Genomic DNA, 17507 nt, shown 5'->3' with positions numbered 1-17507 from the left:
TCGCCTCACAGCAAGAAGGTTCTGGGTTTGAGACCCGGCTCGGGCACAGGGTCTTCTTGTGTGGAGTCTCCATGTTCTCCCTGTTCCTGTGTGGGTTCTCTCTGGTACTCCAGCTTCCTCCACAGTCCAAAGACATCAAGAGGGGACGAGGCTGATTGATACTCTAAATTGACCGAAGGTGTGACTGTGAGTGTGAATGGTTGTCTGTCTCTATGTGTTGGTCCTGTGATGGACTGGTGACCTGTCCAGGGCGAACCCTATTGCCCGATACACCCCCACCGCCTCCCACTACCCTTAAGAGGAATAAGCAGAATAACGGATGGATGAACTGACACAAAACAAACTGAGTATATTTTTGATGTCAATTTTATTTTCTTTAAACAAACATATTAAAAAAAATCAAAAGAACAGGAAAATAAAACTAGAACTGGTCCATCTGAGCTGCTGTTCTCTGTCTCCTTCTCATGCCAGGTTTTCTCCAGCAACTCCAGCATGAGCTTTCCAGCTTCAGCCACCATTCTTTCTTCTTCCCGAACAGACAGCCAAAACAGGCCACTGCTGCGGGTGTGGCCCAATCTAAGCTTCCTCCTGGAAGAAAATAAGGTGAGAAGTTTAATGGCTCAAGATGCATTTCTAGTTTACTGAAATGTATCATCTCTGAGTCTTTAAAGACTGATGAAGGTGAGCCTACCTGTGCTGATCTCCACCATCAACAATCCTGGCTCTTTTGGGGTGAGGGGGTGCGCTCAGGCAATCTTCTGAGCGTTGTCTCTTCACTCCCCTGATGTCACCCCAGTGGCCTCTGCTGAGAGGAGGATCTCGTTTGCTCCTCTTAGCAGGGGGAGGAGCCATCTGATGGAATCTGCTGGCCATGGAGGAAGGAAATATTATTTAGTTTGGTGCAAGATTGTTTGACTTTACTGAAAAAGGTCAACCTCTGAGTCTTTAAAGACTGATGAAGGTGAGCCTACCTGTGCTGATCTCTTTCAGGGTGAGGGGGTGCGCTCATGACGTCTTCTGAGCGTTTTCTCTTCACTCCCCTGATGTCACCCCAGTGGCCACTGCTGTGGGGAGCATCCCGTTTGCTCCTCTTAGCAGGGGGAGGAGCAAACCAATGGAATCCACTGGCCATATAGGAGGGAAATATTATTTAGTTGGGTGCAAGATTGTTTGACTTTGCTGAAAAAGGTCAACCTCTGAGTCTTTAAAGACTGATGAAGGTGAGCCTACCTGTGCTGATCTCTTTCAGGGTGAGGGGGTGCGCTCATGCCGTCTTCTGAGCGTTTTCTCTTCACTCCCCTGATGTCACCCCAGTGGCCACTGCTGTGGGGAGCATCCCGTTTGCTCCTCTTAGCAGGGGGAGGAGCCATCTGATGGAATCGGCTGGCCATGTAGGAAAGAAATATTATTTAGTTTTGTGAAAGATGTGTTTGACTTTGCTGAAAAAGGTCAACCTCTGAGTCTTTAAAGACTGATGAAGGTGAGCCTACCTGTGCTGATCTCTTTCAGGGTGAGGGGGTGCGCTCATGCCGTCTTCTGAGCGTTTTCTCTTCACTCCCCTGATGTCACCCCAGTGGCCACTGCTGTGGGGAGCATCCCGTTTGCTCCTCTTAGCAGGGGGAGGAGCAAACCAATGGAATCCACTGGCCATGCAGGAGGGAAATATTATTTAGTTGGGTGCAAGATTGTTTGACTTTACTGAAAAAGGTCAACCTCTGAGTGTTTAAAGACTGATGAAGGTGAGCCTACCTGTGCTGATCTCTTTCGGGGTGAGGGGGTGCGCTCATGCCGTCTTCTGAGCGTTGTCTCTTCACTCCCCTGATGTCACCCCAGTGGCCTCTATTGAGAGGAGGATCTTGTTTGCTCCTCTTAGCAGGGGGAGGAGCCATCTGATGGAATTGTCTAGCCATGTAGGAAAGAAATATTATTTAGTTGGGTGCAAGATGTGTTTGACTTCCTGAAAAAGGTCAACCTCTGAGTGTTTAAAGACTGATGAAGGTGAGCCTACCTGTGCTGATCTCTTTCGGGGCAAGGGGGTGCGCTCATGCCGTCTTCTGAGCGTTTTCTCTTCACTCCCCTGATGTCACCCCAGTGGCCACTGCTGAGAGGAGGATCTTGTTTGCTCCTCTTAGCAGGGGGAGGAGCCATCTGATGAAATCTGCTGGCCATGTAGGAGGGACATATAATTTAGTTGGGAGCACGATGCATTTGACTTCCTGAAAAAGGTCAACCTCTGAGTCTTTAAAGACTGATGAAGGTGAGCCTACCTGTGCTGATCTCTTTCGGGGCAAGGGGATGCGCTCATGCCGTCTTCTGAGCGTTTTCTCCTCACTCCCCTGATTTCATTCCAGTGGCCTCTGCTGAGAGGAGGATCTCGTTTGCTCCTCTTAGCAGGGGGAGGAGCCATCTGATGGAATCGGCTGGCCATGTAGGAAAGAAATATTATTTAGTTTTGGAAAGATGTGTTTGACTTTGCTGAAAAAGGTCAACCTCTGAGTCTTTAAAGACTGATGAAGGTGAGCCTACCTGTGCTGATCTCTTTCAGGGTGAGGGGCTGCGCTCATGCCGTCTTCTGAGCGTTTTCTCTTCACTCCCCTGATGTCACCCCAGTGGCCTCTGCTGAGAGTATCTCGTTTGCTCCTCTTAGCAGGGGGAGGAGCCATCTGATGGAATCCACTGGCCATGTCGGAGGGAAATATTATTTAGTTGGGTGCAACATGTGTTTGACTTTACTGAAAAAGGTTAACCTCTGAGTGTTTAAAGACTGATGAAGGTGAGCCTACCTGTGCTGATCTCTTTCAGGGCGAGGGGGTGCGCTCATGCCATCTTCTGAGCGTTTTCTCTTCACTCCCCTGATGTCACCCCAGTGGCCTCTGCTGAGAGGAGGATCTTGTTTGCTCCTCTTAGCAGGGGGAGGAGCCATCTGATGAAATCTGCTGGCCATGTAGGAGGGACATATTATTTAGTTGGGTGCAAGATGTATTTGACTTCCTGAAAAAGGTCAACCTCTGAGTGTTTAAAGACTGATGAAGGTGAGCCTACCTGTGCTGATCTCTTTCGGGGCAAGGGGGTGCGCTCATGCCGTCTTCTGAGCGTTGTCTCTTCACTCCCCTGATTTCATCCCAGTGGCCTCTGCTGAGAGTATCTCGTTTGCTCCTCTTAGCAGGGGGAGGAGCCATCTGATGGAATCGGCTGGCCATGTAGGAAAGAAATATTATTTAGTTTTGTGAAAGATGTGTTTGACTTCCTGAAAAAGGTCAACCTCTGAGTCTTTAAAGACTGATGAAGGTGAGCCTACCTGTGCTGATCTCTTTCAGGGTGAGGGGGTGCGCTCATGCCGTCTTCTGAGTGTTGTCTCTTCACTCCCCTGATGTCACCCCAGTGGCCACTGCTGTGGGGAGCATCCCGTTTTCTCCTCTTAGCAGGGGGAGGAGCAAACCAATGGAATCCACTGGCCATGTAGGAGGGAAATATTATTTAGTTGGGTGCAAGATTGTTTGACTTTGCTGAAAAAGGTCAACCTCTGAGTGTTTAAAGACTGATGAAGGTGAGCCTACCTGTGCTGATCTCTTTCAGGGTGAGGGGGTGCGCTCATGCCGTCTTCTAAGCGTTGTCTCTTCACTCCCCTGATGTCACCCCAATGGCCACTGCTGAGAGGATCTCGTTTGCTCCTCTTAGCAGGGGGAGGAGCCATCTGATGGAATTGTCTAGCCGTGTAGGAAAGAAATATTTTTTAGTTGGGTGCAAGATGTGTTTGACTTTACTGAAAAAGGTCAACCTCTGAGTGTTTAAAGACTGATGAAGGTGAGCCTACCTGTGCTGATCTTCATCATCTGTAGTCCTGAAGGGATCGGGATCAGGATTGTGCTTCCTCTTCTTTTCCTTGATTCCACTCTTCTGTCCACTCTTGTGGGGAAGGTGGTCCAGACGGCTTCTTTTAGCCAGAGAACGACAGAAGGCCTCACGGACCGGGATGGCAGTCCTGGGAGGCAACTGATGTGGAGCTGGCTGTGTCCTGATCTTCGCCATGGACATGATCTTGAAGCAGGACTTTGCACTGAAAGAAAAATCAAGTCATCCATTAGCCTTGAAAATATAACACATAATGAATGAATCATGTTCAGATGAAGCAAATGGATCAGTTCTCTTTACTACATGGCCTGTATGGCCTGCATCCGTCATCAACTCAGTGCAAATGTAAAACTTATTAAAAATATTTTGCAGGATAAAATGTAGCAAAAGCTCATTCATAAATGTCCCAGACATCACACATAAATCCACAATCACAGAGAGAAGGGAGGAATAGTTCATCAAATTCAGAGTTTGGACTTACTAGGAGCTGCTCGAGTGAACCCCCGTCAAGTGGCTCATGCTCATAAAGGGGTGCTCCTGAGCCTGGCAGGGTGTCATCCGCTGGGACGGATCGAGCTGCAGCAGTCCTTTCATCATGTCCACGAACATGAACGTATCTGCTGCCCTTGTAGCCTGATCTTCATCATTGTTGAACAGTTGTTTGTTGCACTGAAAAATCAAAAGAGAGTTCAGATGGATCACTCAGCTCTCAGAGTAAATAGAAACATCATTGGGATTTTTTGAGTGAGTAGCACCTTGATTCATTTCTACTGAGGTCACTTACATGCAGGAGATCATCCAGGCTGCTCAACCAGATTGCCCTGGTCTCCTGGGACACAATCCCAGCATCACTTTGGATCTGCTCTTTTGACTGGGGGGCAGAGTTCAAAGTTATGTCAAGAGATACGCCTCAAAACATTTGTTTAATCCTCTCACAATCCTCAATCAAAACTAAACCAATGCTTTCTGTGTGTCAGTGTAGAGCCTCCTTCTCTTCCTCTGATTGGATCTTAACTCCACATGTCTAAACTAGGCACCAAGTACAGGCCAATTGGAGGTTGATTCTTTAGAAAAACCGATCAGTCAATGAAAACAACCCTCATCTATGACCTCTCAGGAAAAATGATGAGTAAGTGATGTTGTTTGTTAAAATATGGAGCACTGGAAGAAGTGTGTGGATTAGTAAGATTCAAGCGTTACTGGAGAGCTCCATACCTTTAATGTCCAGGTGGTGGTGTGAAGGTCAGAGGATTTCTGGAAGAACCTTTCTGTCTTGCTTCCAGAAGCCAGAAGGTTCTCTGGGAGCTGACCCTGAGTCCACATGATGTACCTCAACTAAAGATACAACACAAAGAAAGGCTGTTTTAAACAATTCGTTCATTGACATAAATAATTCAGTATAAAAGTTTCAATGAAACAAGGTTGTTGTTTTTTTTAATATACACTTTGACAGGTTCAATAAAATCTTGATCTGAGTTCAAAACAGAACAGACCTGATGTGCTACTCACCATGTCATATTCATTCCTTGCGCAGTAGAGAAAGACACCAAGGTAAAGCCCTGCAGCGGTGCAGCCGAGAGACCACATGTCTATGGCCTCATTGAACGGAGCTCCCAGCAGGATCTCTGGAGACCTGAGAGAGCATCAACAGTTAAGCTTCAGCCACCAAGACAAAACTCAGAGATCAAATAGGGTTGCAGTTACTCACCGGTATGGCCGGGTCTGAATATATGAGCCCACCTCGGCATCAGACACCTCAAAGGCCAGGCCAAAATCAATGACCTTGAGTCTGTAGGGCTCATGCCGACCGACCAACATGATGTTGTCTAATTTGAGGTCTGCATGGATGATTCCAATAGACCTCAGGTGATGGAGAGCATTTGCTATCTGAAAAGTTATTTAAAGAACAAGGTCAAAAATATTGAATCACAAATCTTTTTCTGAACTCTATTACTTGCAGAACTTGACATGATAGAAGATACCTGAGAGACGAGAGGCCGAATCTCTTCCAATGGGAGAGGTGTGTTCTGTCTCTCATGCATGACCTGCTGGAGACTCTGATAAAGATGCTCAAATTCGAGGCAGATGTGTCCATCGATGTTGAAATGGCCATACCATTTTACAAGATTGCTCCTGTCTGGGTGCAAGCTGCTTATTTTCTTCAAGGCTGCAATCTGAAAATTTGTGAAAAGATTTTGAAATGTCATAAAGGAGGTGGTACGGTGGTGCAGTGGTCAGCCCTATTGCCTCACAGCAAGAAGGTTATGGGTTCAAGCCCTGGCTCCAGCACAGGATCTTTCTGTGTGAGTCTGCATGTTCTCCCTGTTCCTTTGTGGGTTCTCTCTGGTACTCTGACTTCCTCCCACAGTCCGCAGACATCAAGAGAGGACGAGGCTGATTGATACTCTAAATTGACTGTAGGTGTGACTGTGAGTGTGAATGGTTGTTTGTCTCTATGTGTTGGCCCTGTGATGGACTGGTAACCCATCCAGGGTGAACCCCGCCTCTCGCCCAAAGGCTGCTGGGATAGGCTCCACCCCCCCACCCCCGTGACCCTTTACAGGATAATCAGTAGACGATGGATGGATGGGTTGACAAAAGAGATTGTAGAGTTCCTTGACATGTCACCAAGTACTATCACAAGTGTGGATACTGAGAATCCTCAGGTTGCCTTCTTACCTCTTCAAGGGCCATTCCAGCAAAATGTCCCTCATTCTTAATCATTTTGATGGCCACTGTCTTCTGTCTTCTGTCACTGTTTTCATCCGTCTTGATGCATTTGGTGACGAGACCAAAGGTGCCTTGTCCAAGGTAGGACACCACCTGGTAGGTGGAAGTTTCGGAGCGCAGCCAGCGAGTCATGGGCTGACTGTGGTGAACCCAGGAAGACATGTTTTTACGCCTGAGATAAGACTTTCTGTGTGACAGCTGATTCTGGAGAACAACTGTTGATGTGAACAGGGTGAAATGTTTTTACTGATGAAGCTGATTTCTTTCATATCCGTGTTTTATATGTGCTGGTGATGTCACTGACACGTGTCTAAATTCCATGATCTGTGATCTCTAAGAAACAAGAAAGAAACAACAGATCACAGACTAAATTCGGCTGTCTGTGATCTGTTGTCTCTGACTTGGTTTCTTAGGTCTTACTTGGATCTGAATCCCATCACTCTCACAGAGACGTTGTCTAGCTGGCTGACATCACCAGTTACTGAGTTTAAAGGAAATGTCTGCCTTTGACACATTTTTCCAGCACACTTGCAATTACAGGACTGACCAGTACTCTGATGTGTTTCCTCTTCAACTTCTCTATTTGTGTAATTGTGATCAGGCCACCTGGTGTTCAGTTTAGATGTCCTGCAAATTTCTTCATACAAACAAATTAAATGCAACATGACATTAAACTGTACTGACAAACCTAACTAGACGACATCCTAGCCTCACATCTGCATGTTTTGATCAACCTCTAACTCACTCTGTTGTAATCCAACCTAGAAAAAGATTCTCACAACCGGCATTGACTGAGTTATCAAAGGACGATTCCTAACCTTCTAGTGGAGTTTATGGGAGTCACGGGGGGGTTGATGGTGTGTTAGAGCGACAGGGAGCAGATGAGATGTGCTGTGACAGCTCGGCTCCTCAGTAGCCAGACAGCATGTGTACAGACGAGAGAGACTGAGGAGCCCGGGCGGTCTTCATGAGGTCAGGAGTGTATCTCAGTCCGTCTTCTGTCTCCAGCTTTGACAGACAAGTTAAAAATCACTGTGGCAAAAACGAAACGAAAGTGACGTTGTTGTTTTTTTTTTTTAATGAGCTCTGGCATTTACCTGAAAACGTGGACCGTGGAAGTCTCTGAAAAAGAGGTTCAGATCCTCTAAGCCTGAGAGGCTAAAACTAGGAATCCTGATTGGATTCTCAGCACTTGGACTCTGACGCTTCATGGTCTTGAGCTCTTAGACCGTCATCCTCAAAAGGAATCAAGCCAACGGAGCTTCACATCCTGGAGGAAAATGAGCGACCGAAACCAGAGGCAGCTGGAATAGAAGAGAGGCTTGGAAGAAAAGAAGTAAAGAGACTGGCCAGGATAATCAGAGCCAGTTGGAGCAACAAGGAACAAAAACTGAACAATTAACTGAAAAATATTTACATCAAGTATGAAAAAGACTGTCTCTACCTGTAAAGTGTGAGATAACTTTTGTGTGATTTGGCGCTTTAAGATTCAAATTGGCTTGACATGTACAAACACTTCTGATTCCAAGTTTAGATTTGAACAAACATTTGACATCACTTCAAGATGGAAACAATCGACTCTGATTTACAATGGGAACAATTTTTGTTTGGTAATTATATCTCAGAAACAAAACAAATACATTTCAGTCAGATGGGTCATGTTTGAAGTATTTAATACAAAAATTGTTTGGTGCTTTGATGTAAGATATCTTAACCACCCCACCCCTACACACCCCCACCCCTACACACCCCCACACCACTCCCACCCTGTCACAAGTGGAAAAGCGAGCAACTCCAGTCAGTGGTCAGATGGGTGTGACCTTGCCTTTGTTTCTAAAGGGCCTGCTGATGGTTTGGGCCAGTGCAGAAAAGAACCTCTTCACTGCAGCGCACTTGGACTTTTTACAGATGTTGTTCTGGAATGAGGAGACGATGCAGCATTTAAAAGCTGCACAGTCAGTCTCCATTATTTCTACCACAGCCTGTGCACTGCCCCATTGGTCTAGCAGGTCTTCAAAAATGGCCTTGTCCAGATTTTTAAAGGACTTCTGAGTCACTTTGAAGTCCACTTCCTTGAGATCGGCCCAGACCATCTTATTGAGGCTCCTGGTCAGATCCTGCAGCTTCTGCGCAGGCAATGTGATCTTTACCTTTTGAATGATTCTTGAGACAAGCTTGAGAAGTAAGACGTCTATGGACGCCCTCCTCACGTCCTTCCAATGTATGTACTTTTTGGGTTCTTCTCCCTTTAAGGGTGATGATGGCGTGTTCTGTGTGAGAGGAACCTCCTCCATTGTTGGGCCCACTGCATGATTACGTTGGGCCGACAGTTCCTCTTGAATTGCTGTAACCATTTGCATAATCTGGTGCTGAGCCCTGAATTTCATCCACCACTTTATCAGCTGTTGGTAGATTGATACCCCACGCCAGACAGCAGTATACATGTCAGCGTGTGACGAGGGGACAATGCTTCTGTCACTGACGATGCTTCTGTAAACCGTGGTGGTCAGTTCATTGGTCCCTTCCTCATCTTCAAATTCCTCCGACCTGGAGAAACCGCGCCGCTGGTTTAAATCGGGCTGATGATCATCCAGGCTTCCTCTGAGGATGTGGGAGTCCAGGCTATCCATGACGGACTTCTCTGACACCTGGCCGTCTTCCTTGTCCTCCTGGTTGACTCCACTCTTGAACCTTTTCACCAGGCGATGAATTGCTGCTCGAGCAATGCATTTGCCAAAGAAGGTTTTAAGGGTGTGGCCCAGTCTCTCTCCCAACCGCTTATTCTTCCTCTTGGAAGCAGCGCTCCCCACACGCGTCTTCTCACAGCTCTCTTTCTCTTCGTCTGAAAAGACTTGAGCAACTTCCTCCACCACAGTCTCCATCTCTTCTGTAGTGTGAGACTCCAGCCCATCATCCATCATGTCTTTGATGTAAGACTGGGAGAATTCACGAAGCTGCTTCCTGATGATCTCTCGATCTGTGGAAGCTACATGGCTGCCTTGTGGGGTCAACGCCTCCCCGTCGGGTTCCAACAAAGATTCTGCGTTTGCTGGCTCCCCCTCTTGCTGCAGATCCTCTCTCATGGTGTGTCGAGAGACTGACTGCGACTTTTTCCGTCTTGGTGCGGAGACGAACGTGTTTTTGGCCTTAGCCATGAACACTTTCAGCATGGCAATAGCTTGACTGAGCATACGGTTCAGTCTGCTGGTGGATGGGATCCATTGGCCTGGCTCCTCGGAGGCAGCAGCACTCACACTCTCTGTGACCTCCTGACTAACCAGCCTGGCCAACCTCTCTGAGCTCTTACACTCTTGTTTTTCTGCACCCAGAACCTGAGCAAAGCTCTCAGGCAGCGTGTCACGCAGGCTAGCCTCCAACTGCTCCTCCGTGATTGTGGCGGGCATTTCCTGGATGGTCACTGACACCGATGAAACTACGTTCATCAGAAGCTCCGCCACCAAAAATTTTGTGCCATCATCTGGTTTCCCAGATGCCAACAACAACTTTTGCTGCCCTGACATTCTCCCAAAGAAGAACTTGAACAGTGAATGAAAGTTATGACTGATGGTGTTTGAAAAATCCTCCATCATCTCTGTTGGTTGAACTTTGTTCTGGACTCTGGTTGAACTGTCAGAAAAGGATAGTTGATCCGAGCAGCTGGTTGTTGTCTGTTCACCTTCTGAATGAGCGCTTGCTTATATATGTTCTTGTTTCCAGTGAAGATCACTGAACTTAGGAACTTCACTGACAGGATGACTGACAGGATGATTGACAGGATGACTGGATGACTGACTGGGTGATTGACAGGATGACTGGATGACTGGGAGAACATGCAAACTCCACACAGAAAGATCCCGTTGTCGAGCTGGCTGACATCACCAGTTACTGAGTTTCAAGGAAATGTCTGCCTTTGACACATTTTTTCAGCACTCTTGCAATTACAGGACTGACCAGTACTCTGATATGTTTCCTCTTCAACTTCTTCCTCACATCTGCATGTTTTGTCTGAGTGTAACCGTCCTCTAACATAGAACAACACTGTGAATGAAAGGAAAGGTGTGTCTGATATGTTTCTTCTTCAAAAAAGTTATCAGCTCCATATCTGACTTTCATCAGGTGTAACATTCCAGTTATTCAGTCCACCATTTCTTAAAGTGAGGTACCCGTCCAGGGTGAACCCCACCTCTCGCCCAAAGGCTGCTGGGATAGGCTCCACCCACCGTGACCTTTAACAGGATAAGAGGTCGAAAATGAATGACAACAATGAAATCTTATTATTAGCGCTTATTATTTCGGTTTAAAATCCCCAAACTTTAACAAAGCACGCCACACTTTTTCAAGGGTTCTCTCTTTTTCCACCCAGCAGATGGATTTATTCATTCTGGTACCAGCAAGCAGCACCCAGCAGTCCACAGAGAGCTGTGTAGCAGCGTGAACGAGAGCGTTTGGTCCTCGTACTGCAAATGCTAACAGTGATGGGCAGCTGGTGTCTGAATCACGCCTCTAGAACAATCTGACACATGCAAGAATCTGAAACCATTCTAATAAATTCACTTTTAATCAGAAGAACATCGTCATCCAACGTGACAGGAGATAAACATCCTGGAGCTTCACTACCACAACAATACATGGACGACCTTGACCTTGGAGACACCTGACCTCTACAGACACATTAGCAATGTGTCTCGTGTGTGTGTGTGTGTGTCCTTGGCTCACAACATACCCAGTTCAGATGGTGCAGCTTGTATCCATGAAGCCTTCCGCGACCCTCAAGTTGATCAGTGAGAAATGAGGCTCCTCCAGAGGGTCAGAATCCTTCTTCCTTCTGTATTCGTCCTGTCTTTTTTTTACTCATCTCAGTGGATCCTACTGATATCATCAACTGTTCAGTAACTGCAGACTCTCACCATGTCTCAACCCAAGCATGAAGGCTCCATACTCCAATGATCCTTCTCTCCACCACTTACCTGTTCAACCGTGAGCTTCCCGTTATCACAGTATAGATGACCATGTTGTGACATGAGTGTCACATTCTAGCCTGATGTGTTTACTTCACATTTACTGGAAGAAGAAATCACCACATTGTCACGTGATGGTTCACCTTTTTATAATATGAATGTTACAACAGTAAAAGTTCACATAACATGATCAGTTTATATGTTGAGGCAACAAAAATATATAGCATGAAAATATCAAATTCTGATATGAAACTTTGTTTTTCCTTTAACGCCTCTATTCTAGTTTGTAGTTCAGTTTCATTTGAGGAATCTAAGATCAAACCAGAACAAAACTCCTTGGTTTCTTTCACAGTGTGAAGCCTCCTTGAATCTCATCCACCTCTAGTTGAGCTAACAAGACCTTCATGCTACCATGAACACCCCATATTCCAGACTTGAACGTTGCTGAACACAAAGCAAACATTTGTTGAAAGCACAAATGATCCATCTCTCAAACAAACAATGTTGATATTCCTGTGAGGGCTGACCACCATGTCAACCTCCCTTCTTACCCCCCAATCTGACCTCTCATGTAAAAGTCAATCAGCAAGACACTGCAGGGAATCGAACCCCGTCCCAGTAAACCAGGAGTACCGTTACCAGCGTCTTTTACTTTTTGATGCTACATGAAAGGAAACAAAACCTGCATTCCACCAGCATGAGAGGGAGATTTATCCAAATGTTTCAGATCATAAATGAACTCAGCAACGCTTCAAGTGACCAGAGTTCAGGTAAGACCACTCTTACTGGAACCACCAGCAGTACTACTGGTCATACTGGTCCTGTGGTATACAGCTCAAGACTGCAGGTCTGATTATTGGAGCCAATTTAGCTTCTGCTTCTAAATGCTGTTGGAATGCAGGAAAAAGAAACCTTGCACCCCCCCCCCCATGCCCCCACCCTTCCAACTTCCCCCCACAAAGTCAAATGGATCATTCTGAGACTGAGGAGACATGGCCTAGGTCCCAGTCCTGCCCTACCTGTCCTGTAGAAGATCAGCACAGTGGCCACACAGCACCTTTTCAAGTCGTCATGGAAACGTCAGTCCCCAAAAGGTGACACCACCACTGCTGCAGCCCCATCAGTGTCTTCCTGTTGAAGACAGGAAAGAATATTTCTTGCCAGGTGGATTTTTACCAAGGAGAACTGATTCATGGCTGCCTGTACTACACATGAGGGGCAGAGTTTTACTGTGTGTGTGTGTGTGTGTGTGTGTGTGTGTGTGTGTGTGTGTGTGTGTGTGTGTGTGTGTTATATCTTGCACCTGATGTGTGTATCCTGTGTCTTCCTGTCCATCTTGGGTTCACACACGTTCCACCAGTTTCTGCATCCCACAGAGATTCTCGGGATTCTCCTTTGGCTCTGAACTCTCCAGCAAGGAGAAGAACCTCCAAGTTTGTGATGGGTTTGGTTCTCCTCCTCCTGCCTCGCTCCAAAAACACACCTTCCCTCCAAATTACACACACACACACCAACAACAGGCCCAGGCAGGAGAGCAGAGTGAGGGTACACAGCACAGAGGCTGATGAGTCTGAGGTCAAGAGATAATGAATCACATCATTGCCCTCCAGTAAACATTGAGAACTGGTCCCAGAACAACGTCCTCGTCCTCTGACGGATTCACCTGGTGCTTCAGATGAGCTGAGAGCGGAGGATGAGGCTGCAGAGATTCATCAGCTGAGCAGGAGAGAAGAGCAAAAGAGGGAGGGATCATTGTTGGCTCCAGTACCAGGAGCCACCCTGACATTGAACCATGTACTTCATTGTGGTGTATTTTTGTTGCTGATTTGAAGAGAAACTTCAGCTGAAAACCACTGGCTGATGGATTCAGGTCTCAGTCTTGATTGTTTTTTTAATGAAATACATTTGAACTCCACATTTGTGTAATAAATAAGTGTAGTTACTGCTCTACTGGCTGATATTCCACCACAAAATTCACAGATTAAGTTGATCTCAGACTGGGTTTAATTCAACCCCCAGGGCCTCTATAGACAGAAGAATCTTTTCTTTGTTTTTATTAATATTAACAATTCTTTACCGAGAGGGCTTTTCTGAAAAAAATATAAATAAATTAAATAAAATTGAATTTCAGCTTGGCTAAACAGTGGTGCAGTGGTCAGCACTGTCGCCTCACAGCAAGAAGTTTCCGGGTTCGAGTCCCAGCTCCAGCACGGGATCTTTCTGTGTGGAGTCTGCATGTTCTCCCTGTTCCTGTGTGGGTTCTCTCTGGTACTCCAGCTTCCTCCCACAGTCCAAAGACATCAAGAGGGGACGAGGCTGACTGATACTCTAAATTGACCGTAGGTGTGACTGTGAGAGTGAATGGTTGTCCGTCTCTCTATGTTGGCCCTGCCATGGACTGGCGGCCTGTCCAGGGTGAACCCTGCCTCTCCCCCGTTGACACTGGGATAGGCTCCAGCCCCCCCATGACCCTTAATGTTTAGGAATAAGCGGAAGACAATGGATGAATTTCAGCTTCAGCCTTTTTAAGTGTATTAAGATCTGAATGAAAAAATGACTTCCATCAAACCCACACCGTTTAACCTCCTTGACGAGCATCACCAAAACATGATTTCCCACCAATTAAACTGGTTTCCATGATCAAACAGGTTAAATGTTGTTAAAGATCCACCAGATGGCGCCATTTTCCCATTGCTTTCAATGAGAGGCTGGTTGGTACCAAGGGTCAGTGACTCAACACGCTGCTGCTGACCAGATGAAACTATGATTTCAAGTGAAATGATCTTAGTGATGTCAGAGTGTGTTGCCATGTGAACTGGTATACATTTATGTGTGTGTGTGTGTGTGTGTGTGTGTGTGTGTTTTCTACCATGACCTGCAAGACCCCTACCTGCAGGATGAAATCATTCATTATAAAATATTCAATACTCATCTTCTAGTTCCCTCACCACATTTCTACATCTGACCATCTTCCAGTGGTTTGATCCATTTTAACCTGTTTTCCCTGAGGACCAAACACCCCCAGTGGACATCAGTGAAATTGCGTTTTGAACATTGAAACTCCCTCCCTAGTGACTGGTGCCTGTGTGGTCCCTGTGTGTCCAAATACACCGACATTCCTGAGCTGTAGCCAGGACACCTGTTCATCACCTCTGTCTCTCTCTCTCCCCACGTGGGTGAATCTCAAGCAGGTTTACCGCTGGCTTCAGTGTCTCTGTCAGAGTTCAACATCAGCTGTTGTCAGAGGTGTTCACCTGAACAATGACCTGGACTGAACTCCCAACACACAGGCACTGGAACAGAGAGGCCAGAGCAAGAATCCTCTGCTGGGGACACTGAGGTCTTCTGGAGTGCAGCGGCGCTTCTTCAGACCTTCTACTTCCTCGTGCTGCCATCAGCCTTTTTCTATGCAGCAGCATTTCAGCTGCAGACAGGAGGAAAGTTAACATACTGATCAAGAGGGCCAGTTCTGTGCTGGGGCCCTCTGGGGCCAGGAGAGGTGGTGGGAGACTCCACACGCACGCACGCACGCACACACACACACACACACACACACACACACACAAAATGAGCAATGAACTTTTTCCTCTGCCTGTAAACGGCTTAGGAATGCTCAGATTTGATTAGATTCTGGACTGGAATGTTCAATCTTGCGTCCAAAACTGGATGATAAATTAATTCATATCTAAAAACCACCAGATAGAAAAGCCTTTTGGAATTTGATTTTTTTTTTTAAGAAAAGAAGCATTAGATCATAAAACAAGAAACCTGACAATCAAATTTCTGTTCAAAATTGTCCAATTGTGGAGTGAGGATTTGCCGTATGGATTTCTTCGTGACCCGGTGACAGACTGTTTGATGGCTATGTCAGCGCTCCACAGAGGCCTGTTTCCAGTGAATAATCCCAATAATTACACTGGGCAGCACACGAGGGGAAATTCTTCAAAATAAGAAGAAATTAAGTCATCACGTGTGGGACAGCTCGAGTCGTTCTTGTCCCCTGACCTTTACCTGCAGCCTCCAGGCCACCCTGCCCCTGCTCGCTGTTCTCTGCCCTTCCAAGCTTATTGCAAAATTGCATTGGATTCCGTTTCTCTCTTCTCTTGAAACAAACGCTTACTTTAGCGCTTCGAAGCCTCATTTGAATCTGGTGGAGATGATGTTGCCCACCGAACAGAAGAAACTCTTTATGCCACTGCGCTTCTTAGACGGGGGCATGAGATGTTCCTCCAGAGAAGCAGCAATTAATTCATCAACTGCTAACTCCTCCAAGGACATGTAGGCCCATACGTTGTCAGCACGACCCAGCCTGCTGCACAGGGTTTTGAATATGGCCTTGTCAGCATTTCTGAAAGTTTCTGGGGTGACTTCAAACTCCAGTCCCTCAACTTTGGCCCATACACTGTGGAACAGATGTTCAGTAAGGACCTTGAACACTTTCAACTCAGTGCTGACCTTTGCCCTTTTAAAAGCCCGAGTGACAAGTTTCTGTATTAAGACCTTGACTGCTGCTTTCCTCACTCCTGCCGTCTTTGTCACATCCGTCTGTGGTTTTCCCTTCAAAGCAGGTTGGGGTTGAGTCTCTGGCTGGTCTTGTATCTGGAAATGCAAGAAATCTCTGTCTGTCCGTCTGTTTGTGACATCACATCTCATCACATCGATCAACGTCAAACTTGGCGTGTGAACATCCCACCAAACTACATCTTCCATTTTCTGGGGGTTGCCCTGTTGAGGGACGACCCTGACCTAATAATTCAGGCAGAGGGCATTCAAGAGAAAAGTGTATCGGATGACTTTTGAGGCCGATTTCTCTACTGCCTCACTACTTGTTGCTAAGCTAACAAGCAGTTAGCCATCTGGCGGCAATCTGGATCTCTGTAATACATTCAGAGTGAAGAGAAAGGTACCAATCTACTCGTTTAATACAACAAAAATATGGCCTGTTTCACAACCGGCATTGACTGAGTTATCAAAGGACGATTCTTAACCTTCTAGTGGAGTTTAACGGAGTCACGGGGGGGTTGATGGTGTGTTAGAGCGACAGGGAGCAGATGAGATGTGCTGTGACAGCTCGGCTCCTCAGTAGCCAGCATGTGTACAGACGAGAGAGACTGAGGAGCCCGGGCGGTCTTCATGAGGTCAGGAGTGTATCTCAGTCCGTCTTCCGTCTCCAGCTTTGACAGACGTGGTACAAGTTAAAACCCTGGACTGAACGGCTGCGGCGTGTAAATTAGTTTCACTATCATGCGCTGAAGTTGCCTGGAGTCCCCTTCTGCATCACTGTGAACCCGTTTTGTTCGGTCTTGGTGATCTCACCGGAGACTCAAGAGATCCGTATAGCGAACGAAAATGACGTTGTTGTTTTTTTTTAATGAGCTCTGGCATTTACCTAAAAACGTGGACCGTGGAAGTCTCTACAAAAGAGGTTCAGATCCTCTAAGCCTGAGTGGCTAAAACTAGGAATCCTGATTGGATTCTCAGCACTTGGACTCTGACGCTTCATGGTCTTGAGCTCTTCGACCGTCATCCTCAAAAGGAATCAAGCCAACGGAGCTTCACATCCTGGAGGAAAATGAGCGACCGAAACCAGAGGCAGCTGGAATAGAAGAGAGGCTTGGAAGAAAAGAAGTAAAGAGACTGGCCAGGATAATCAGAGCCAGTTGGAGCAACAAGGAACAAAAACTGAACAATTAACTGAAAAATATTTACATCAAGTATGAAAAAGACTGTCTCTACCTGTAAAGTGTGAGATAACTTTTGTGTGATTTGGCGCTTTAAGATTCAAATTGGCTTGACATGTACAAACACTTCTGATTCCAAGTTTAGATTTGAACAAACATTTGACATCACTTCAAGATGGAAACAATCGACTCTGATTTACAATGGGAACAATTTTTGTTTGGTAATTACATCTCAGAAACAAAACAAATACATTTCAGTCAGATGGGTCATGTTTGAAGTATTTAA

At 46.3% G+C, this 17507-nt stretch overlaps 2 protein-coding genes and 1 long non-coding RNA gene across 4 annotated transcripts; all 3 read right to left on the bottom strand.

The window, feature by feature from the left end:
- Positions 1 to 350: 350 nt before the first annotated feature.
- LOC147245405 (uncharacterized) lies at positions 351 to 1121 on the bottom strand. 2 transcript variants are annotated; one of them, XR_015109939.1, is made up of 3 exons: positions 972 to 1121; positions 692 to 862; positions 351 to 588 (listed from the first exon to the last, which is right to left on the bottom strand). It is a non-coding gene; the product is annotated as an uncharacterized LOC147245405 (long non-coding RNA). The 2 variants fall into 2 exon arrangements; XR_015109938.1 differs by lacking the exon at positions 972 to 1121 and having other exon boundaries at positions 692 to 887.
- Positions 1122 to 1486: 365 nt separating this feature from the next.
- On the bottom strand, positions 1487 to 3459 carry LOC147245404 (uncharacterized). Its single transcript, XM_086185221.1, has 8 exons — positions 3299 to 3459; positions 3043 to 3192; positions 2784 to 2933; positions 2527 to 2676; positions 2268 to 2420; positions 2009 to 2158; positions 1750 to 1902; positions 1487 to 1643 (listed from the first exon to the last, which is right to left on the bottom strand). The coding sequence occupies exons 1-8, from the start codon at positions 3457 to 3459 to the stop codon at positions 1487 to 1489; spliced, it is 1224 nt and encodes a 407-aa protein (XP_086041347.1).
- Positions 3460 to 3538: 79 nt separating this feature from the next.
- LOC147245403 (homeodomain-interacting protein kinase 2-like) lies at positions 3539 to 7211 on the bottom strand. Its single transcript, XM_086183965.1, has 9 exons — positions 6532 to 7211; positions 5835 to 6026; positions 5561 to 5739; positions 5362 to 5485; positions 5068 to 5187; positions 4637 to 4723; positions 4334 to 4521; positions 3815 to 4057; positions 3539 to 3707 (listed from the first exon to the last, which is right to left on the bottom strand). The coding sequence occupies exons 1-9, from the start codon at positions 6742 to 6744 to the stop codon at positions 3554 to 3556; spliced, it is 1500 nt and encodes a 499-aa protein (XP_086040091.1). The 5' UTR covers positions 6745 to 7211; the 3' UTR covers positions 3539 to 3553.
- Positions 7212 to 17507: the final 10296 nt, after the last annotated feature.

The sequence above is a fragment of the Aulostomus chinensis genome, chromosome 18 (assembly GCF_037954235.1).
Source record: "Aulostomus chinensis isolate RoL2024-O1b breed Wild chromosome 18, RoL_Achi_v1.0, whole genome shotgun sequence".
NCBI lineage: Eukaryota > Metazoa > Chordata > Actinopteri > Syngnathiformes > Aulostomidae > Aulostomus > Aulostomus chinensis.
The sequence above is the reverse complement of the archived record's forward strand: the minus strand, read 5'-3'. Positions and strand labels throughout refer to the sequence as shown.

Coding starts and splice junctions, on each gene's coding strand:
- LOC147245404 (XM_086185221.1), bottom strand. CDS start 3,459: ATGGCCAGTGGATTCCATTGGTTTGCTCCTCCCCCTGCTAAGAGGAGA. Junction 2,934..3,042: donor CCCGAAAGAGATCAGCACAG/GTAGGCTCACCT, acceptor CATGGCCAGCAG/ATTTCATCAGATGGCTCCTC. Junction 1,644..1,749: donor CCCGAAAGAGATCAGCACAG/GTAGGCTCACCT, acceptor CTGCATGGCCAG/TGGATTCCATTGGTTTGCTC.
- LOC147245403 (XM_086183965.1), bottom strand. CDS start 6,744: ATGTCTTCCTGGGTTCACCACAGTCAGCCCATGACTCGCTGGCTGCGC. Junction 4,522..4,636: donor GCCTGGATGATCTCCTGCAT/GTAAGTGACCTC, acceptor TTGATTTTTCAG/TGCAACAAACAACTGTTCAA. Junction 3,708..3,814: donor GATGATGAAGATCAGCACAG/GTAGGCTCACCT, acceptor CTACACGGCTAG/ACAATTCCATCAGATGGCTC.